Genomic DNA, 16,653 nt, shown 5'->3' on the forward strand with positions numbered 1-16,653 from the left:
CATCCGCAAATCGCCTGACCGGTGCGCGCAAGTCGCCCGCAAATTGCCCGAAAATCTGCTCCTAGCCGCGTTTCATTAGAAACGGGCCGGAGCTGTCCAGCGCATTGCATTCAATGGAGACGGCAATACAGCCGTCTCCATTGAAAGCAATGCCCTGCGGGCGAGCCCGGGATGAATTGTCGGTAAGGGCTTAAATATATAAGCCCTTACCTGCAATTCATCCTAAAATGTGTTAAAATAAAAAAAAATTGTATACTCACCTTCTGCCGGCAGCCGGAGCTCCGCGCGGCCGTGCTGCAGTGGGTGTGAAGGGGGTGTGAGTCAGACCTGCCCCCTGATTGGCTCAGCGCTGAGCCAATCAGAGGCATGCCTTACTCACACCCATTCATGAATTCATGAATGGATGTGAGTCAGACCTGCCCCTGATTGGCTCAGCGCTGAGAGGCAGCAGTCACTCACCCATTCATGAATTCATGAATGGGTGTGTGAGTGTTTTCAGCCTCTGATTGGTCAGGGCTGTGACCAATCAGAGGCAGATCATTCAGCAGGCGGGGATTTTAAAGCCCCGCCGGCTGAATAGTGCCAAGAAGCAGTTCAGGAGAACTGACAGCGGCCGCGGCTGGACTCCGGCTGCAGCGGAAAGGTGAGTATACAATTTTTTTTTATTTTAACACATTTTAGGATGAATTGCAGGGAAGGGCTTATATATTTAACCCCTTCCCGACAATTCACCCCGCGCACACCGGCAGCCCATTGCTTTCAATGGAGCGGCTGTATTGCCGCTCCATTGAATTCAATGGGCAAACATCGTTCTTCTCTGCCACAGCTGTTACAGCTGTGGCAGAGAAGAATGATTTGTCTTCTATATGTTCTCAATGGGGTCGGCGCTGCTGCCGCCGGCCCCATTGAGCGCATATACAGAAGAGAACAGGAATCGCAGATCGCAGATAGGTGCGATCTGCGATTTTTTGTTCTATAATTTATCGGACGAGCGCATAAAAAGCGCTCATGGGTCCGATACCATTGCAAAGCAATGGTTTCAAAAAATCGCCGGACGCATGCGCATGGCAAATCGCGGCTAAAAACGCCCGTCTGACTAAGGCCTTACTGTAAGATGCTGAAAAAGTTACCTTGCTCCTTCAGTGAATATTGGGCATTCTCTTTACTAGGTGCTCTGATGAGCCTAAGCATAGCTCTCTAATGATAGAGGAGGAGAAGCCCCATCTCTCAAATTATATGAGCAATGATGCCCCTACTGTAGCATGTCACAAGTCCAGATCCATCTCCACTAGCTAAAGTGTCGACCTTAGCGATGACCTAGAGGCATCTTCTAGTAGGCAGGCCTAAATAAATAGTGCCTGATGGGTGCTACCTGCCTCTAGTGGGACACGGCAGTTGAAATGGTATAGGCCAGAGACATAGAGGAAAATGTGCAGCTGCACCCCCATGCTAGGGGTGCAGCAGGACCCTAGAGAGATCAATAAGGCCAAATATGATATTATAGCTTAAGATAGCCAAAAGGACCATCAGTAAAGGCTGCTCTACCAATGAAATGGGCTCTAGAGGACTTGGGACCCTAATGTGATGAGGATCGAGCCAGAGCACTAGTGGCTGGGAGGAGAGGGTGTCTCCTTCCACACAGAGTCTAGTGTTGACCAGATGACTAAGCCAGAGAACCAGGTACTGAGAGAGAGAGATGGAAGAAATTAAAGGCAGCTGTAAAAACAGGGTTACTGTCATTGGGTTGAAGACCTGGCTCATGCATCATTCCCTGGAAATAACAAGTCAGATGAGTGTATGCCTCGGGTTGATGAGTAGAGTTGCGATTGATCTCTAGCTAGGGACAGTGGTCAGATGTCTGAATTTACATCACCCCTGTATCAGGCAGGTTAATCTCTGGACTAGGTCAGAGACTGGTCAGTGCTATAGCTAGTTCACTAGTAAATCCATGTGAGGTCACAGAGCCTGCATTATAGAGATCGTTTTACCATAGTTGTTACTATAGTGTTTGCAACTTTTCAAGAAATAACCTGCTCTTCTATAGAACAAGAATGTAAATTAGTGCCAAGTAATTGATATAGCATCATAACTGCAGGTACTGGAGACAGGACCCCAGAAGAGTGCCAGAACTTTTCCCCAGGTCTGAGAGGCATTAGTCCAGGAGAAATCACTGCAACTTGTTCGTGAGGTTTTCAGGCAAGTACAGGAAAGACAAACACCTCAAAGTAGTTAAAACTCAGAGTTGTCTAGTAATGTAAAAAAAGGACATGGGGAAGAGACTAGTTGAGGGCACATAGCAAAGCAAAACCAAGCTCTCACAAGACCTAGTATAGGAGGTGATACTCCCAAAATATTTCCATTACTTTTTGGAAGTTAGCAGAATGTAGGCACAGTTCACAAAGAGTGCTCACTTCCACATCATTTCAAAATGGCAATGTCACACTGCAATTTGTTCTACAGGTGCTTAGATACATCACTGTCAGCTCACGGCTATATGAAGTAGAAAATAGCCGTACAAATCCAGCAACTTGACTACAAAAATATAAAATCCTGTTCTTTATTTAGCTGTAAGAGCTGCACAACCATTTAAATGGGACTTTCAGAAAGAATTGGATTTTATGTTTCTATGGCCAAGTTGTTGGATTTTCTTTGCTGTCTGGTAACCAAAATGTAGCTTGAATTTTCATAGGAATTACTTCATGTTCAGTCGCCACCCAAAGTTTGGTGGGTTTGTGGTGTTGAGATGAAGAATACAATTCCAAATAAAAGCTTTATGATATAGCGCAAAATTGTGTTTCCCATTGCCTCATTTCAACTTAGAGCAAGCTAGCATTTTATTTTTTATAAATATCTGGCCTGGTTCAGCAGGAAGACAGATTCTTAAGTACTTAATTGATGTGCTTTTAAATGGGAAAGGAAATAATTAGAGATGAGCGAGCATACTCGCTAAGGACAATTACTTGAGCGAGTATTGTCCTGAAAAGATTCGGGTGCCGGCGCGGGTGAGCGGTGGGTTGCAGGAGTGAGCAGGGGGGAGCAGGGGGGAGAGAGGGAGAGAGAGATCTCCCCTACGTTCCTCCCCGCTCTCCCCCGCCGCTCCCCGCCCCCCGTCAGCAGCCGAATCTTGTCTTCCGAGCAGGCAGGTACTCGCTAAGGACAATGCTCGCTCGAGTAATTGTCCTTAGCGAGTATGCTCGCTCATCTCTAAAAATAATGTTTCAAGATAATCAACCTCTTTTGAAGATAAGTTAATATTCAGGACTTTGGATTTCCAAAGTATTTACTTTAAATTTGCTAATTTCCCAAACTTATCACATTCTAATGTGATACCTTTTATTTACTAATTAAAAAAAGCAGAAAGTATAACTTTTGAAAAGCATCCACTGCAAACATTTTTGATAGGGGTATTGTTTAAGCAACAAACTTTCTACTGTCATTAATATCATTATAATGTCTACAATATAACACTCAACGCCAGAGGTGTAACTTGAATCTTCCCGGGCCCCAATGCAAAATCTGTAACAGGGCCCCCAACTATAATGCTTTTGTCATAGTACTGGGCTCCCAATATGGAGAAGAGAGGCCTTAGGGGCCCCTCAAGGATCCTGGGCCCGGGTGCAACCGCATCCCCTGCACCCCCTATAGTTACGCCCCTGCTCTACTCTACTATTTAATTATATTACTTAATGACTAGGAATAACTAGATCTCTGAAAGTGATGCTACATTTTGAATCTACTTTGGTACAAATATTTAAAATGTTGTACTTTGAAAAATGTGACACTATGCCTGTATTAAAAGTGCATTGAAACTTTTTTTTAACTGTACTGGTCTCTTAAAATCAGCTCCTATGGTGAATGTAATATTAATTGTTTCATGCAATGTGTCCTCATATTGTTAAATATGATGGATCATAGATAACATTTTTTATATTCTACTCCTTATTCTGCTATCATTTCTACATATAATACATGTATAATTTATTGTAATTCTAAGTAAAATATACGAATATTCATAAATGTTGTAAATATACATAATATGGATTAAGTTTCTTTCCAGACAACCCAGCTATGTATATGACAGCCATGCAATAACATCACCAACAGTTCAAAATGTGTATTTGATTGACAAGAAGGCAGATGAGTTTCAAAAAAATGACCTTTAAGGTCTTTGTTTTTCTTATAAGACTTACAGACTTTCTCACATAACACTATTGCAGTGTTCAAACACTATATTGTAGCACAGATTGCAATGTTCTTATAAGATTTCTCAAATTACTTGTTCTAATTGTTATGTTCAGAGATGTTTTTTAAAAATTGTGAAGAATAAAATAATGAAGCATGAATGAAAGCAAGAGTAATCCTTTATATAACGTCTATGTAGAATTGAGATAGTTCTGTAATAACTAAATTATGGAAAATTGCAAGATATTTTCTGCTAGTTGAAAAAATAAAACTACACAGAAAAAAACGCACGGATTGTCAGTCCGTCACCCTCTAATGTCCAATTTCTGTTCAGGTGTATAGTAGCATGAAGACACTGAGAATCTCCCTAGGAAATGGTAATAAAAATCCCTCACTCCATTTGGATCGTTTAAAACCACATAAGCTTAATTGTAACAAGAAGGGAGTAAAAACCATCCGCACATTATCAGCTGTTAATACAAATGGCTTTTATTACATTTTTAATGACATCAATAAAAAATATACAAATTCATGTTGTTTTCATAGTTTTTTTTTCTTAAAGAGAAAGCTACTACAACTATTGTTTTTACTTTGTGTCCATATAAAAAATCCAATGCTATCATTGTCATTTTATTTATTATTACCTTATCCTAACACGGGGATTCGCTTTTACCTCACTGAAATCTTTGTCTATATTAAACACATTTAGGAAATACCATGAAGACTAAGTGTTAAGTGATATTTGGACTGTTATCGAAAGATGGGTATATTTATTTCTGAAAAGTTTAATGCCCATAAATGAGTCTGCAGATATAACAAGCGTATATCTTATGTTCATTAAAGGCACTGTGTCAGGATCACAAGTTATCCCCTATCAACAGGATAGGGGATAGCTTGCTAATTAGTGGGGGTCTGACCACTGAGACCCTCACCAATCCTGAGAATAGGATTACCATGTCCCTGTCCTCCTTAATGTGGGCTGTCTGCACCCCTTGCTGTGAAGAGACAAAATGGAGCACCGGTTGCACAAGCATGCTACCACTACATTCATTTTCAATGGGACTCTGGAGATAGCTACGCACTTGGGTATTTCCATCAGCCTCATTGAAATGAGTGGACTGATAGCCACAGATGATTGGCCAGCTCTTCATTCATTCTTGCATAGCTGTAGGGGGTGAAGTGACCCAGGAGTAATGTGAACTGGGGAGACCTGGGAACCCCGTTCTTTAGAATGGTGGGATTCTCCGCAGTGAGACTTCCCCTGATCTGCAAGTTATCCCCTATCCTATGGACAGAGTATAACATGTGATCCTGATTAGAGATGAGCGAGTATACTCGCTAAGGCACTACTCGAGTAATGTGCCTTAGCCGAGTATCTCCCCGCTCGTCCCTAAAGATTCGGGGGCCGCCGCAGCTGACAGGTGAGTTGCGGTGGGGAGCAGGGGAGAGCGGGGAGGGAGAGAGGGAGAGAGAGAGATCTCCCCTCCGTTCCTCCCCGCTCTCCCCCGCCGCTCCCTGCCCTCTGCCAGCCCCCGAATCTTTAGGGACGAGTGGGGAGATACTCGGCTAAGGCACATTACTCGAGTGAGTAGTGCCTTAACGAGTATACTCGCTCATCTCTAATCCTGATACAGACTCTTTAGGAAATGGTGTCTTCATTGATTAAAGTTAATTAAAGCTCCTTACTATTTCTCTATAATCAATAGTTACTAATCCATTGAACAGTTGACTTATCATCCTGATGAGATTTTTTTCTTTCTTTCTGTCCTTCATTAGATATAAGATGCTCCTCTTCCGGACAACATCTTAAGGAATTCCACAGAGACTGAGCCCAGACAGATTTTGTTTCAGGATGTAAATACCATACATTTATTATCTAAAAATCGACATAAACAATGGATGCTCATAGAAAACCATGTTGGACTGTTTTACCAGACAGAGTGTAGCTGTAAACCAAACACATCCAAGACGTTTGGATTAAAAATTTACAACTCTGATAAGAAGAGAACACTTTCTACCATGAGATTTACAAGCACGTCTGGTATATGTCCAGTTCTAGTATGTCTCTGTTTTGTGCAGAGATGTTATGGAGCAACCCATCACAACTCTATAAGAGTGACCAGAAATCAAACCAAACACATAGAAGGAGAAACGGAAGTTCACCACCGGCCAAAACGTGGATGGGTATGGAATCAGTTCTTTGTTTTAGAAGAACACATAGGACCAGATCCCCAGTATGTGGGCAAGGTAAAGCTATCTTTATATATATATTATATTTGATTATATTATTGGATTAGTCGTTGTAATTAGACTGGTTGCTAGGATTGTTCAGATTATCTCAGGCTATTTCATATCTAATGGACATGTTAAAGGCATGAAAACTGAGAAAATGAAATAAGAGTAACAAAAAAAAAATGTTTCGTATATATATCAACCAATGCTTTCCAATGTAAGTGGTCACATGTGCGTTTTTTACATGCAAACAAAATTTGCACCTGCAAAAGGTAGGTCACGTGAGTTCTACAGAAGAGCGAATCTACTCATTTCGAGTAATTACTCGATCGAGCACCGCGATTTTCGAGTACTTCAGTACTCGGGTGAAAAGATTCGGGGGGCGCCGGGGGGCGGGAGGAGGCGTGGTGGCGCGGTGCTTGGGCGAAAAAGGGGCGTGGCCAAGTAGGCTCACTCATCTCTAGTGAGTTCCAATGCACCCGGTCACACAATGTTTTCTACAAGTGTTGTGCTCCTATAATGTGTGAAAAATGTGCTTGTCCGACTTAATTGCATTCCTGATAAAAGTTTAGTTTTTAATCCAAGCACAGATGCCAGGCTCTTTTTCTTTCCAGGTGACAAGTCTTGAAAGTACTGAAAGTACTAAGCATTTCATTGTATACATTGAATACATTATTCATTTCAATTCCGATTTTTCTTCGGAGGTGATGACACAACTTGTATCATGCCTGGAATAAACATTACAGGATGTGCACAATTAGGGAATTGGTATTTGATTTTCCATATTTGAGCATGAACAATAACAATCTAATCCTGACAATGTCTCCTACCATAATACACATTAGTCTTATTTTATTTTTAATGCATAGCAAGTGCCTAAAACTTTTAGTAATAGATGTTCTAGAAACTGACAAGTCAAAAAGAACCTGGAAGAGTCCTGCAATTCTTTTGGCAAATTAAGTGAGTCGATATTATGGGAAACAAAAATGCATATACAGAACATGTATTCTTACTTAAAGGGGTTTTCTGTGGAAATACTATTGATGACGTATCCTTAGTTGATCCGTTGTTCGGATGTTAGCACTGAAATAACACAGAGGTCAGAGGGAAAGCCTCCGCGCCAACCTCCATGTAGTGGCCAGCACTTGTAACTGCAAGCACAGCTCTCATTGAAATCCATGAGAGCTGTGCCTGCAGTTACAAGCGACGGCCATTACATGGGACGTTGGCTCGAAGGCTTCTGCTCTAACCTCTGTGTATTTGGAGCAGAAGCCTCTGCGCCAACCTTTAATGTAGTGGCTGGCACATGTAACAGCTTGATTTCAATGAAAGCTGCACCTGCAGTTACAAACAGCGGCCACTACACAGAGGTCGGCACAGAGGCTTCCACTCCACTGCACAGCTGATTGGTCAGGATCCCAAACGACGGACCCCAGCTGATCAACTATGGATCACCTATCTCAATGATAGGTCATCAATTGTATTTTCATGGAAAACCCCTTTAACTGTTAATTGCATTTTTGTAATAAAAAGCTGACAATCTATTCAAATTATTTAATGTGCAATACAACTACCAGGCCCCATCTGTGCTCACACTGAAATACAGTGCTTTCCCTGTTACAGATAAAGGGATTGAGTAGACCTTTGAAATGAATTTAGCAATTTCCTGTAGCAATTGGCAATACAAGGAACACCTTTACAAATCTCAGGTTGTTTATCACTGTTAGGGCTCCTGCACACTTGCATTCTTCTTGCGCGTTTTTTCATGCGACATAGCTGCAATTTTTCACGTGATTGTCAATGGGACTTTCTAATGTTAAAACCGCATCACACAAAAATTGCAAAGCACCAACTTGCAATGTGTTTTTCACATTAGAAAGTCCCATTGATAATCGCGGGAAAAAAATGCAGCGTTAGGCCTTGGTCACACGGGCGATTTTCACGCGATTTGCGCATGCGATCGGCGATTTTACAGAACCATTGCTTTGCAATGGTATCGGACACATGGGCGCTTTTTATGCGCTTCTCTGATAAATTATAGAACAGAAATCGCAGATCGCGCCTATCTGCGATCTGCGATTCCTGGTGTTCTCTATATGCGCTCAATGGGGCCGGCGGCAGCAGCGTCGACCCCATTGAGAACATATACTACACAAATCATTCTCCTCTTCCACAGCTGTAACAGCGGTGGCAGAGAAGAATAATGTTTGCCCATTGAATTCAATGGAGCCGGCAATACAGCCGGCTCCATTGAAAGCAATGGGCTGCCGGCGATCCCAGGATGAATTTTCGGGAAGGGCTTAAAAATATTAGCCCTTCCCTGAAAATCATCCAAAAATGTGTTAAAATAAAAAATATATATATACTCACCTTGTCCCTGCAGACGGAGTTCAGCCGCGGGCGGCCGGCAGTTCTCCTGAACTGCTGTGAATAGTATTCAGCAGGCAGGGATTTAAAATCCCCGTCTGCTGAATGGGCTGCCTCTGATTGGTCACAGCCCTCACCAATCAGAGGCAGCTCTCACTCACCCATTCATGAATTCATGAATGGGTGAGTGAGTGCTGCCTCTGATTGGCTCAGCGCAGGGACCAATCAGGGGCAGCTCTCAGCTGTCATTCAATAGCTGAGAGCTGCCTCTGATTGGTCCCTGCGCTCAGCCGTCATGCAATCCGCAAATCGCGGCAAAAAACGCCCGTCTGACCGAGGCCTAATTGTGTAAAAAAAAGCGCAAGAAAAACGCAAGTGTTCAGAAGCCCTAACAAGTATCATGCAGCTACAGCAGTAAATTCCTATTTTATCCTATTAAATATTCTAAAATTTGTCAATATTGTATGTCCACCGATTAGTTAACTGTTTCCACAGTTTTTACACTCATAAACTATATACTGTGAGCGATCTGTAAAATACTTTGTATATCTTTTGTTGATTTCAATTATTAGATAGAAATCCTGGAATTGTTTTATTGTTGCTATAATCGATTATATGACTTTAACATGGAAGATGTTTTCAGCATGTTATCGCTGTGCTTTCTGGAATAGTAACCAATGGCCATTGAGGAGAAAATCATTCTTTTAGCTGCTAAAAAGGTCATTATGAATGATTTTATAATAGTTTGTCTGCTAAACTTACGGCATAGTAAAGAGGTTATGGAAAATGTATCAATGTTGGTATGGGGTTCTGTTTTGCTAAAGGTTGCTTGCTGTAGAAATCTACATTTATGTTGCAATATGGTTTTGGAAACTTACCATAACATTTCAATACTTAATGCGATATATGCACCAATCAGAAGGAATAATAATTCATACCTGGGGGTTTTCAGATTATATTCACTACTGTGATCATTTTAAAGATTTTTTTGTACAGTTTTTTAGTGTGACTAAAATATTTGTATGGGATATTTGCATTTAAAACTATAAATATCTATATATCTGTCTTTATTTGTGAGGGGGGGGGGGGGGGGCATTTGGAATGTTACTCTCCAGCATTCTTTTTTTTTTCTAACTCCCGTTTGATTTTTTTTGCTCCTAGTGGTATGTTTTATCCTTTTTTTACCCTCATTTTTCATAATAGAGTTTAATAGTGTTTGTGTGCCTTCTTGTTACTTACAGTACAGTTGATACACAAAGTCTACACACCCCTGTTAAAATGCCAGGTTTTTGACATGTTGAAAAATCTAACAAACCATTTCATATGTATTTCCATTTTCAATGTGACCCGTTATCTGTACAATTCCAGTGAAAAACAAGCTGAAAACTTTTATGGTGAAAAAAAAATAAAAAAAATAATGTAGTTGCATAAATATACACACCCTAAAACTAATACTTTGCCTTTCTGACAGCCTTCAGTCTTTCTGGGTAGGTGTTTATCAGCATGGCACATCTTTACTTTGCAATCTTTGCCCACTCTTCCTTGCAAAAGCACCACAAATCTGACAGATTGCAAGGGCATTTTATGTATAGCGCCCTCTTCAGGCCAACCCATAAATAGATTCAATTCTGGTCTCTGGCTGGGTCATTTAAAAGCTGTGATCTTCTGGCAAAGCCTTTCTTTTGTTGATTTGGAGGTATGTTTTGGGTCATTGTTATGCTGAAAGGTGAAATTCCTCTTCACCATCAGCTTTTTAGTAGAGGCCTGAAGGTTTTGTGCCAAAATGGACTGATATTTGGAATGTTTCATAATTCCCTCCACCTTGACTAAAGCCCCGGTTCCAGCAGCAGAAAAAGAGCCTCTAAGAATAATGCTGCATTCGCCATAATTCATCTTTGTCGGATTTCTTAACATGACAAAAACATGGCAGTTTAACAGGGGTGTGTGGACTTGTTATAGTCACCGTATATCATAGAGTTTATTGTTGCTTACCAAAAGAGACAGCAGTGCAGTGTTCATGCAAAGTATCCCTGCTAAGGACAATGACAATACAGGCTTGTTTACTGCCTCTACACTGTCTGACTTTAGATATTGCATTTACAAAATGAATCACATTAATCCTTAAAATGTTTCTTTTATTAACAATGATGGAAATGATTATCATCTTTGCCTTGAATGTTTTAACACTTTGCTTAAAGCCATTACAGTATATCCGGTGCAATTAGCTGAAAATTAGCTGAACTCTAATACTCACACTTACTTTTAGCATTTTGTGTTGTATATTTTAGCACTTTGTAAATTAGCAGCAACCTATATACAGAGACAGGGCTGTGTGTGCAGTCATTTTGTAAGTTGCTTGTAGGGGAGAATACGTCTGTAAAAGAGCATCTGATGGAACAGTTCCGTTTTTTTTTTTTTTTGTTTTTTTTTATATGAAACTACCAGAAAAAACAGCTGTCTGCTTTTGTTTGAAATTGGAGGCATAGAGTACAGGCATAGTATTGTCTTATAGGCTTCCATGGGAGCTGGAAAACTGTTACATGCAACAGAAAGGTTAATAAAACTGTAATGTAGCTGTGCACATCAACCCTGGGAAAGAGTATAAAGTTATATATTCAGAAAGTTACTATTTTTGTGTGATGTTAATAAAATATTTTGTTGATAATGTAATAAAAAAGGAAAAAAAGTTACAAGGTAGTCCTTTGGAATTTTATTTAATATTACGGAATTTCCTCTGTGCTTAGCTGTCATTTTTTGACAATGCATGCTATAAAAGCAATAAATAAAAACAATTTTGATAATAAAGGGCATTTATAATGTCATTGCTTATCAAATCATGTTATCTTAATAAAAAACAAAGTTATTGTATAACAAATTTCTAAAACCCATCTATATATATAAAGGTGAAAGACCTTTCTGACTCACTGACAGACTCGCCACTAATTCCCTAACTTCCCGGTGTCGTACAAACATGAAATTTGGCATGACCATTCTTTAGGTCCTAAATAGGAAAAGTAAAGGGCTTACAACTTGATTATTCACTGCTAAGTGCAAAAGTATTGACACTCCTATGTAATGTAACTTCCCAATGTCGCACAAACATGAAATTTGGCAGGAGCATTCTTTAGATCCTAAACAGGAAAAATAAAGGGGTTACAACTCGAAAATCCACTGCTAAGTGCAAAAGTATTAGCACCCCTGTGTAATTTACCTAATCTAATTCTCTAACTTCCCGGTTTCGTGCAAACAAGAAATTTGGCACAACCATTCTTTAGGTACTAAATAGAAAAAGCAGAGGGGTCATAACTTGATTATTCAATGCTAAGCGCAAAAGTAAGTGCACTTGTATGTAATGCACCTAATCTAATTCCCTAACTTCCCGCTGTCATGCAAACTAGAAATTTAGCATGGCCATTCTATACATTCTATGCTAAATAGGAAAAGTAAAGAGGTTGCAACTTGAGTATTCAATGCTAAGTGTAAAAGTAAGTGACCCCATATGTTATGTAACTTCCCAGTGTCATACAAGCATGAAATTTGGCACAAGCATTCTTTAGTTCCTATATAGGAAAAGCAAAGGGGTCACAACTTCATTATTCAATGCTAAGTGCAAAAGTAAGTGCACCTCTATGTAATGTATCTAATCTAATTCTCTAACTTCCCGATGTCGTACAAACTTGAAATTTGGCACAAGCATTCTCAAGGTCCTAAATAGGAAAAGTAAATGGGTCGTAACTTGACTATTCAGTGATTAGTGCAAAAGTTAGTGACCCCCTATATAATGTAACTAATAAAACACATATGTACCGCATAAATGGGAAATTTGGTGCAAGCATTCTTAAGGTTGTAAATAGGAAAAATAAAGGCCACACAACTTCATTATTCAATTCTATGTGCAAAGGTAAGTGGCCCCCTATGTTATGTAACTTCCCGGTGTCGTGAAATTTGGCACAACGATTCTTTAAATCCTAAGTAGGAAAAGTAAAGTGGTTGTAACTTGATAATTCAATACTAAGTGCAAAAGTAAGTGCACACCTATGTAATGTACCTAACCTAATTCTCTAACTTCCCAGTGTCGTACAACCTTGAAATTTGACACGACTATTCTTTCGGTCATAAAGAGTAAAAGTAAAGGAATTGCAACTTGATTATTCAATTCTAAGTGCGAAAGTAAGTAACTTCATATGTAATGTAACTAATAGCACAGATCTGCACAAACATGAAATTTGCCATGACCATTTTTAAATTCTAATAGGAAAAGTAAAGGGGTCACAACATCAATATTCAATTCTAAGCATGAAAAACTGTGAAAATCCATAATACATAAGATAGTTCTTTTCTCAGAAACCATAAAGCCTAGGGAAATGATTTGTATACTGGGGATAATCTGCCTCACATCTATGTGTATATACTGAGGAGAATCTACCTCACCTCTATGTGTATATACTGAGGAGAATCTACCTCCCCTCTGTGTATATACTGAGAAGAATCTACCTCACCTCTATGTGTATATACTGAGAAGAATCTACCTCACCTCTATGTGTATACACTGAGGAGAATTTACCTCACATCTATGTTTATACACTGAGGAGAATCTACCTCACCTCTATGTGTATATACAGAGGAGAATCTACCTCACCTCTATGTGATTATACTGGGGAGAATCTACCTCCCCTCTATGTGTATATACTGAGGAGAATCTTCCTCACCTCTCTGTGTATATACTGAGGAGAATCTACCTCACCTCTCTGTGTATATACTGAGGAGAATCTACCTTACCTCTATGTGTATATACTGAGGAGAACCTACCTTACCTCTATGTGTATATACTGAGGAGAATCTACCTCACCTCTGTGTGTATATACTGAGGAGAAACTACCTCACCTCTATGTGTATATACTGAGAACAATCTAACTGACCACTATGTGCATATACTGAAAGGCTGTAAGGTACATAATGAAGTGGTCATAGACTGCAGTAATGGAGCATGCCTCTAAAGCTAAGAAGGGGCTGCAACCTCCAGTCTGGGGTTAAATTTGAATAAAAAGGGACATTACCTTTAAAGGTAAAAAGTGAGGGGTGGCACATTTTGCAGAGCGACATTGGTATATGCAGTCGGAGGAGAATCTAACACTCCTCTATGTGTCTACATATTTTAGGCCTCTGTTCCTCTGAAGTAACCATGACTTCATAAAATTTCAGTGTGAACAATAAGTAAACACCTGTACCAAATTAACTCTCGCGAAGCCGGGGATATCAGCTAGTAGTTTATATATTAAGAAACCTCCACAGCATTACAAAACCCATAGCTTTTAAGGTAAACCTAAATATTGGCTTTTAGGAGGATTAGGTAATCTTGACATCTATAGTGACATCTATAATGCTGGAGTCCAACCAAAGACACATGCATGGAGTTTTTTCTGTTTTCTCCATGTTTGTTTGGGTTTCCTCCACAAACAGTAATCTGGTCTCTTCCCATAGGACAAAAATATACAGCAAGGTTATTTAGATTAACCCTTTAACAACCAGCAATTTTTCAAATTTTTCTTTTTTTGGTTTTTCATCCCTGCTTTACAAGAACTGTTAGGGATAGTTCAGGGACCCCTATAATATGTTGCCAGGCTCCAAATTAATAGTGAATGTAGTTATTTCATGCCTGGAGAAAAACAGTGCAACACAGACAGGTTGCTGTGTTTCAAAGAATTCTATAGTTTATTCTACAAACATAGACCTTTATGGAGAAAGAGAGGGAGTGGGTTTATGCCAAAGCTGTATACAAGTTGTTTTGAGAAATAGCAAGGTGACAAATGATAACAAGGATCTCATGAGAAACTGATAAACCGTACTTTTCCACACCACCTCAAGACATAACAACTCAGATATGTTTCATGAGAATCGCTGTGTCGGCGATGCTGGTTGTAAGGCCAGAAAACCCAGATCTTGGCTTGCAAGAAGAATTAAGTTAAAGTTCATGAGTTTTCTGACAGGGGATGAGAAAGTTACTGTTCATAAAATAAGAAACCATATATAAGGGACAGCACTCCAGCTTTACCAAAATAGAAGTGCAAAATAAAAGAAGCAGGACTTACCCGGCATCAGTGGGATGACCTGGGATGCAGGCCCCCCACTGACCCCTCCACGTCCTGGTCGGCTTACGATTAGAGATGAGCGAACGTACTCGTAATGAGTACTTACGCACCCGAGTACCGCCATTTTCGAGTACTTCAGTACTCGCGCGTAAAGATTCGGGGGGCGCCGGGGGGCGGGGAGAGGCGCGGCGGTGCGGGGGGTAGCAGCGGGGAACAGGGGGGAGCCCTCTATCTCTCCCTCTCCCCCCCACTCCCCACTGCAACCCCCCGCGCCGCCACGGCGCCCCCCGAATTTTTTCGCCCGAGTACGGAAGTACTCGAAAATCGCGGTATTCGGGCGAAAAAGGGGCAGGGCCGAGCACGTTCGCTCATCTCTACTTACGATCAGTCCACAAATGGACTTTCATCTAGCGAATTTCATCTATATCGATATATTTTTATCCATGTATGTTTTATTAGGTATAAGACTCTATTTATTTAAACTGATATGTTTATCTATGGAAAAAGTCCGGCAAAAATCCAAAGGCTGTATAACAGATTTTAGGTGACAGGAGTTAGCGCTGAAATGCCTGTAATATATGCAGTCCGATTGTATGGGCCGTGCGGATGTATGTCACTCACTCTGTGACGACACCCGGAAGTGGGGGCACTTGCGTTCCACCGGCACGAGCCGCACCTTTCAATGAGCGTGTGTACGTAATTTGCTCTGTCATGATACCCAGAAGTGGTATCTGCACTGACCGGGACGCCACAGCAAGCGGCCATTGGTACGTGGACATGTAAGTCCCTGATTTGTTTTATAAATTGTGATATGTAATGCTTGTTTTTTGTTTTTTTTTTGCTATTTAATATATCCTATAATGAATTGAAAAAGTTTTAAAAATTTTTAGTGGAGGGGATGGAAAATAAAAACACAATTGTGCCATAGTTTTTTTGGTTTTGTTTCTACCGAGTTCACCATGTGGCAAAAATCCCGTGTTAACATTATTCTACAGGTCAGTACAAATGTGGGAATGCCAAATCTATATTGTTTTTAATGTTTTACTGCTTAACGAAAAATCATCTAAAAATTGCTTCCTGTTGCCGTATTCTGAGACCCATAACTATTTGTTTTTGTCAATGGAGCTGTGTGAGGTTTTTTTTATTACTATTATTGTCGATCTGTAGTTTTTATTGGCACTACTTTTAGGTATGTTCAATTTTTGGATCATTTGGTATTCATTTTTTTAAGAGACAGATTGCCCACCAAAAATGCAATTCTGACATTGTGCTTTTTTTTTCTCCAACATTTACTGTACGGGATAAGTGATGCAGTGATACCAATTATCTTTTTTATCATTTTAAATAGAGAATAGGAAAAGGATTGTTTTAAACTCTTAATATTCTTAAAAATGTTAGTTTTTTAAATCCCACTATGGGGCTTCAACTTGTGTTCACTTGATGGCTTGCACAATATACTTCAGTGTTTCTGTATTGCAGTATATTGTGCATTTCAATGTCTAATAAGTCCTGCCACAGGCAGAGCTTAATAGACTGCAATGCATGGCAGTCCTGCAAGCCTTCTCTAGGCTGTGGTTGTCTGTATGAATCAATTAGCCTCTCACAAGTTCAGGGGACCTGATGGGGTAACCGGGAGAGCACCCCCTCCTCCAGCCAGCATTGATTGTGGTATTCAAGTTGTTACACTCCTCTATGTCTGCTGTTTCAAACAGCTGGCGCAATCCAGGTAGAGAGCAGGCATGGCTTCCCGATCCGCTCCATACTCCATATGTAATTGCCCATC

The 16,653-nt window shown here is 40.3% G+C and overlaps 1 protein-coding gene across 1 annotated transcript in view; it reads left to right on the forward strand.

Annotated features, from left to right (window-relative positions):
• Positions 1 to 6,070: 6,070 nt before the first annotated feature.
• CDH18 (cadherin 18) overlaps positions 6,071 to 16,653 on the forward strand; it is a 396,260-nt gene continuing 385,677 nt past the window's right edge. The window contains exon 1 of the mRNA XM_066579192.1: positions 6,071 to 6,429. Within this exon, the coding sequence (XP_066435289.1) occupies positions 6,082 to 6,429 (348 nt within the window). The 5' untranslated portion in view covers positions 6,071 to 6,081. The remainder of the gene's footprint in view (positions 6,430 to 16,653) is intronic.

This window comes from Eleutherodactylus coqui, chromosome 9 (assembly GCF_035609145.1).
Source record: "Eleutherodactylus coqui strain aEleCoq1 chromosome 9, aEleCoq1.hap1, whole genome shotgun sequence".
Lineage (NCBI taxonomy): Eukaryota > Metazoa > Chordata > Amphibia > Anura > Eleutherodactylidae > Eleutherodactylus > Eleutherodactylus coqui.